At 33.3% G+C, this 7656-nt stretch overlaps 1 protein-coding gene across 1 annotated transcript; it reads right to left on the reverse strand.

The window, feature by feature from the left end:
* Positions 1 to 259: 259 nt before the first annotated feature.
* LOC114760868 (protein SRG1) lies at positions 260 to 3879 on the reverse strand. The gene is made up of 4 exons (XM_028950167.1): positions 3595 to 3879; positions 2374 to 2621; positions 1721 to 2048; positions 260 to 808 (listed from the first exon to the last, which is right to left on the reverse strand). Exons 1-4 carry the CDS (start codon positions 3871 to 3873, stop codon positions 557 to 559), a joined length of 1107 nt encoding a protein of 368 aa, XP_028806000.1. The 5' UTR covers positions 3874 to 3879; the 3' UTR covers positions 260 to 556.
* Positions 3880 to 7656: the final 3777 nt, after the last annotated feature.

The raw sequence follows: 7656 nt of genomic DNA on the forward strand, positions 1-7656 counted from the left end.
ATAGACTAAATTGAAATTATTTTTATATTTTCATAGTTATATAATTAAATTAACCCCAACACTTATATACAAATATATAACATATTTTATATGATTGTTCTATATTAATGCAAAAATAATAAATAAACAAAGTAAAAAAAATAAACATAGAATGAAGTTCCTAACATAAAACATAGTAGTTCTGTTTAAATCAAATAATATACAATAATAATTTTTATTAAAATTAGAATTATAAAAATAAAAGCGAGTTGAGCCAACCTGCCAAGTCGGAACAACTTAGATCTTAATGAATTGACCTTCTGTCAAACCAAACCCATTACAACTTATAGGTTGACATGTTGGACTTGCAAACACAATCTACACTATCGGCTTTGCATAAAACATTAATTTACACGTTAAAGTATTATGTCTGCATACCATAGTGTCCAAGTGTTGAACAAGATACATACGCACTAGATGAAGGAGAGCATATTATGTTATTATTCTATATCCATATGGTGTTTATTGAGCAACATAGAGTATTATTACAGATTTGCACCATATGCTCTATTGTCAATTAATCATTTTGGATCCTTATGGTATCAAGATAAGATTTTCCAGCGAGCTTGCGAGAGAAATAACCCTTGTAAAATTCAGCAACACTAATTGTTTTGAATGAAGCTGGCCTTTGTGGATTGATTAGGCTTGGTGCTGGACCTATATGTCCATCCGACTTTGGACCACAGAATGTGGCTATAGACATCCTTGCTTTCTCTGAGCTCACCACTGCCCTATGTTCTATGCTCTTGTAAATGCCATTTGTCAAAACCTACATCCACCAAATCATCATCTTACTTTCTATAACAATCACCATTCCCTTAAATTACATCAATATATATAATATCCATACCATATAATTAAAAATATTTGCTTATTTCCTGTTGAATTCCTTTTCCTATTTCATCTTAAAAATCCAAAACGATTTTTTTAAAAAAAAAGTCATATAAACAAGTATACTAACATTCACCCATACAACGTGTGCATCCCATCGTATCATGCATTCTATAAGAGTATAACTATTTTTGAAAAGTATGAGTATAATATGGGATCCATCGATTTTATTCTAATAGAGGCTACACTCAGGAAAAAAAAAAAAAACACTCTCCAATGATTGTACTCTCTCTGACTAGTCTTAAATACTCCTCCAATCCTAAATGTAGGAAACAGTTAGGAAATTATTTTTTATTCTAAATTTAGGATCTTAATTTATTTTATCTCTTATATTTATTATTTTTTTAAACTAATTTATCTAATTATCAATCGATATATAATCTAATATTAATAAAGATATTTTAGAAAGATTATGTCATGTTTTTTAAAATTAAGTATTTTATTAAGTTTTCTTAAATAATTGACACAAATTAGGCAAGTAATTAGTAACCCTTACATTAAGGATTTGAGAAGTATATATGAGTTAGTTGAAGAATTTGCTTTAATCCTGAATGTAAAATCTAAATCCACTTGATCTTGCAAATTTATCCCAAACAATTAATTTTCACATTGTAAGAAGGTTCTTATTAATGAGGGTCACTTCCAATCCAAATGATCAAATGGGGTAATTTAGAAAAATCAACACGCATTTATTATAAATAATAAATTTAATTAATTTGTTCAATATTTTTAAATTAGTTATTTATTTGCTCCTATATTTAGGACAAAATTAAATATAAGTTTTGATTACCTCCAACGTATCACCAATGTTGACCACAAAAGCATTAGGAAGAAAGGTGACTGGCAACCAAAAGCCATCTTTTTTTATCTGAAGGCCTTGGTCAACTTGATTGACTTGAAGCACGACGGCGAGAATAGCTGCATCTGAATGAGGACTCAAGCCATTCACAAGCTCTGGTTGAGGACATGGTGGGTAATAGTTCATTCTAATTGATTGCCAACCTTCTTCAAACAGCTCTCTCATTTCTTTTTCTTCCATTCCTAGTGCTTCCACCATTTCGTCTAGAATCTTTAATGCTAGCTTTCTCACTTCTACACTATATGCCTCTAAATCATCCCTGCAAGTATTGCCACCACATCATATGTTCTAAATATCAATCATTGGTTAAGTATCTTGTATATAGATACAAATGACTAGAGACTTATTAAGGGTAAAAAGGTTACTATATAAATTGGAAATTTGAACCAGTTTTTTTATATCAAGTTTTAAAGGTCAAATAATTATTTGTTAGCTAAAAGTTCGAAGAAGTTTTTGCGGAATTCAGTGTATAATTAGGGTAGAGAGAGGGGTACTTATAATCTTGGGTTGTTAATGCCTATCCTTTTAATAAAAAAAAGAGTGTAGAGGTAGAGATATATATATATAGAGAGAGAGAGAGCTACTTAAATGGGAGAGGAAGGTTGGGGAAGAGGTGGGGCTTTCTCAAAGAAGGAGGAAGAATGATCATGGCGAACATATCTGCCCAATCAAGCTTCTGCTCCTCGCTAACCACAAATGCTTGACCAAACCCTTCTATGTCTTCTGGTGTTTGCCAAAATTTCTTCTTCTCTTCCATTGGAAGATTGAAGAATTCTTGTATTCCCTTCTTCACTCTCTCAACTATTGACTTTTCCACTCCATGATTTATCACCTACATCATCAATATTAATATCAATTTTACAATTTATAAAAAGTCATGGATATGTATAATTATTCATGGGCCAAAAAATGTCTAGTTTTTTGTGTTCATAATGTTCAATAAAAAATAATATATAGTCCCCTACTTGCAGAAAGTTTTTATATATGCAGAAAAATTAAATGTTTCGCCTATAATTCTTGGTCATAATATGCAACTTTCGTGAGAAGGACGAGATAGAGAGAAGAGACAATTTGCACGTACGTACAATCCAAATAAACAAAATGATTGTTTAGGGGATTAACTGTGATTGTTTATGATAGTTCATCGAAAAGCAAAAGTAGCTACCGAATTAAAAGAACATAAAGGTTTGTTTGATTCTATTATTTACTTGTATGATTTTAGAACAATTATTTAAAGTAATTTTTTAGAACAAGTTTTGGAAGCAAAAAAAATATAAAAATTGTTGGAATTATTATTCTGAAAAATATATTGAAGATGCTGAAGTGAAGGCTGATTTACTTTATTAGCATAATTGCCATTAATGTAAATATAATGTTCTCCACCACCTCCGTTAATTTTGTATAACAAAAAATCAAAAGCAAATATCAAAAGGTAGAGCTATAACCAATTAAATTCAATCATTTTGAAAAATTCAACTATAAGATTTTCAAATTAAATGAATGGTCTGTGCTTATGCAAGCAGAAAATCCTTTAAAGATAAACAAGGATAATGGCATCTAGGACAAGGTTTCGCAAAAGACCTGTGGATGTGTGGGTTAGCGGGAGGGAGGGAGGGAGGCAAGAGCAAAAGGGAGAGAAATAGGGAGTGAGAGGGAGAGGGAGGGAGAGTGAAGTGAGGTGGGAGAGAGAGGGAGAGAGTGAGGGAAGAGAGGGGAGAATGAGGGGCTGAGAGAGATGGAGAGAATGAGCGAGAGGAGATAAAGGAGGGAGATGGATAAATAAATAAAGATATAAAAAAAGATACCTGAAAGAAGCCCCAATCTCGACATGCAAAGTGAAGTTTTTGAAGCTCGGAGGCCTTGAAATTTGAAGAAGATAACTTGGAGAGGTCGATTATAGGAATTTGAGGAGAGTTTTGATCAAATGAAGAATCAAGTTCATGGTGATGATCACGACGCACATATCTTTCAGGAACTTTGCTTAAACCCTCCTTTGCTAATTCCTGAACTGAAGGTACCAGAAGTGACCCTCCTAACTTCATTACTCTTTCTTTTCCTTCCATATTCTCACTCTTAACGCCCATAAAAATCAGAACTTGCCGCCTGTTATATCTCATTATTGTCTACTTCTTTGTGTAGATGCGCGCTTGTGTGTGTGTGTGTGTGTGTCTTTTTCTGAATAAAATTTACAATCAAATCAAAATATCAATAAAATCACATGTTGACTAATGATAATTGTACAGTGAACTGACAATAACGTCCACAAATCGTTTGTTGCAATGTAATGGATTCTCATCCACAAATGCAATAATGGATTCGCAATCATCGGTGCACTATCTTTTTCCTTTGTCTTTTTCCTTCTTTAATTTGTTTTCTTTGCAAATAATAATGTGCATCCGAATTCCTTTTATTATATATATATATATATATATTTTAGTGCGATATGAGAAAATCGTGATCTCACAATGATGCGCATAATGCAATCATAATGGAAAAATTGAACGAACAGTATTTAGTGCAAGCTTTTACTTCTTTTGAGTTTTATTGTTATGCAATAAAGATAATCATATTGCAACCCTAATGGAATCAATATGTTTGCGAGATAAACAATTATAAAGACACAAAGTTTCTCTGGAAAATCTTTGTATTAGTATTATGACTGCATATCAACGAGCATTGCAGAGAATCACAACACATTACAAATCCACGATACTAGAAAGTAAATATGGTAGTCACAGCTACAATCATAAGGAAATCATAATAACGGAAAAACAGCAGAGAAATTGCTAGAGAGGAGCAGAGTATATTAGAGGGAAAATCTTAACAAAATTCTTCTGGCCCGTCCTCTCCTGCAGAGCCTCCATTTATTCCATCTTCTCTCTCATTTTCCAAGTGATCGTGTGCATTCAATTAAGGGAAAATCACTAACAGGTCCCACAGAAGGTAATTTATTACTCTGAGGTCCCACGAAATGTCAAAATCACTGACAGGTCCCAAGGGACCTCAGAATAATATTTTCGTTTTGTAAAATGACATTACTGCCCCTCATATTCCAGATTCACATTTGCTCTGTCATTACGATTTACAACCTTAGCAGCAACTATTAACAACCTAATGAGAGGGCGTTAACAACCCTAGCAGTATCCGTTAACAACTTACTTTATAGAATTATATAACCTCTACATAAGAGTAAATTATAACCAAATAATATAATACAACAACTTTAACACTAAAATGGAAAGCTTTTTGATATCATTAAGAATTTTAACTAGATCCAATAGGATTATAGTAATATTTTAATGCGAAGATCCATTTACAACCTCAACAGTGACTATTAACAACCGAATGAGAAGGCATTAACAACCTAAGCAGTATCAGTTAACAACTTACTTTATAGAATATATAACCTCCGCATAAGAGTAAATTATAACCAAATAGTATAATACAACAACTTTAATACTAAAATGGGAAGCTTTTTGATATCATTAAGAATGTTAACTAAACCCAATAGGATTATAGCAACATTTTAATGCGAAGATCCATTTACAACCTCAATGGTGAGTATTAATAACCCAAAGAGAGCTGTTGACAATCTAGGCAGTATCTATTAACAATTGACTTTATAGGATAATATAACCTCTAACAACTATATAAGATTAACTTTAAGACTATTTAGTTATAGTTTAGTTAGTTATAGTTAGAAGTTATATTATCCGATAAAGTTAGTTGTTAACAGACACTGCTAAGGTTGTTAACAATTCTCCTTAGGTTATTAATACTTACTGTTGAGGTTGTAAATAGATTTTCGCATTAAAATGTTACTATAATCCTATTGGGTTTGGTTAAAATTCTTAATGATATAAAAAAGCTTCCCATTTTAGTGTTAAAGTTGTTGTATTATACTATTTGGTTATAATTTACTCTTACGCGGAGGTTATATAATTCTATAAAGTAAGTTGTTAACGGATACTGCTTAGGTTGTTAATGCCTTCTCATTCGGTTGTTAATAGTCGCTATTGAGGTTGTAAATGGATCTTCACATTAAAATCATACTATAATCCTATTGGATTTAGTTAAAATTCTAAATGATATCAAAAAGCTTCTCATTTTAGTGTTAAAGTTGTTGTATTATACTATTTGGTTATAATTTACTCTTATGCAGAGGTTATATAATTCTATAAAGTAAGTTGTTAACGGCTACTGCTTAGATTGTTAATGCCCTCTCATTCGGTTGTTAATACTCGCTGTTGAGATTGTAAATGGATATTCGCATTAAAATATTACTATAATCCTATTGGATCTAGTTAAAATTCTTAATGATATCAAAAAGCTTCCCATTTTAGTATTAAAGTTGTTGTATTATATTATTTGGTTATAATTTACTCTTATGTAGAGGTTATATAATTCTATAAAGTAAGTTGTTAACGGATACTGCTAGGGTTGTTAACACCTTCTCATTAGGTTGTTAATAGTCGCTGCTGAGGTTGTAAATCGTAATGACAGAGCAAATGTGAATCTGGAATATGAGGGGCAGTAATGTCATTTTACAAAACGAAAATATTACTCTGAGGTCCATTGGGACCTGTCAGTGATTTTGACATTTCGTGGGACCTCAGAGTAATAAATTGCCTTCTGTGGGACCTGTTAGTGATTTTCCCTTCAATTAATCCTACGTGGCACAACAGACCCTTCTCCGCTGGACTCAGCTACGTCATTGGACTTGGCGTCATTTTGGGCCAGCCCATCCACGACATTACTTCCCCCGTTTGCAGCACCAAAAAAAATCAGTTTTCTTCTAAGTAGGCTCATCAAACACTTCCCATTTAATTACCACCCAAGTGACCCAAGTATCACACATTTTTGCCTTTCTTGAATCCAGAAAAACTCTGGTTGCAGAACAGGCCCAAACAGTGGCGGTAAAGGTTGGTATTGAGCCTGAGGGTCACCAATGCACCTCTAAGTGAGAAACATGAAAAACAGGGTGTAGCCTTGTTCCAGGTGACATTTGAAACTTGTAAGCCATAAAACCAACTCGTCCAACTATACGAAATTGGCAAAAATAACATAGAGACAGCTTCTGGTTTCTGTGGTGTCGTAAGCTAACTTGGCGATATGGCTGCAACTTCACAAAGACACAGTCACGAATCTGAAACTTATATTCAGTTCATTTCTCATCAACAAAAAGTTTCATCCTTTCTTTAGATTTTTACAGGTTGGCTTTCAATTGAGACAGAATCTTACTGTAATGGAGAGAGTGAGAGGTTCATCGGGATGCACTAGCATTGGTGGGTCTCCTTCAAATAAAATCTTGTAAGGGGTCATGCCCATGCCCCAGAGATATATGGAAAAAAAGTTTTATAACAGTGTTGAGCCCATGGACGATAAGTGACCCATAGATAGGGTTGCCGGTGGGCAAAGCACCTTAAATACATTCCCAATCAGTGATTTAAAGCTTCCGTCTGTCCATCACTTTGTGGATGATAAGAAGAGCTCATACACAGTGGTTCCATGCAGCTTGAACAGTTGGTTCCAAAACGAGCTAGTAAAAACTTTATTCTTTTCTGAAACTATGGACCTTGGAATACCATGCAACTTTGGGATATGGTTAAGAAATAAGTCAGTCACAAATTCTGCTATATAATTGGACTTCATAGCTGAAAAAATGGCCAAATTTGGAGAGCCTATCCACAACAACAAAGATCACAGTAAAGCCCTTAGAAGTAAGCGATCCAGTTATAAAGTCCACAGATATACCTTCTCATACTTGTGATGGCAAAGGAAGAGGCTGTAATAACTCGTATGGGGAATACCGGACTGCTTTTGCTTGCTGACACACTGCACATTGCGCTTTAATATCTTTTCTCACA

The sequence above is a fragment of the Neltuma alba genome, unplaced genomic scaffold (assembly GCF_004799145.2).
Source record: "Neltuma alba isolate B1F8T4 unplaced genomic scaffold, ASM479914v2 tig00011033_pilon, whole genome shotgun sequence".
Lineage (NCBI taxonomy): Eukaryota > Viridiplantae > Streptophyta > Magnoliopsida > Fabales > Fabaceae > Neltuma > Neltuma alba.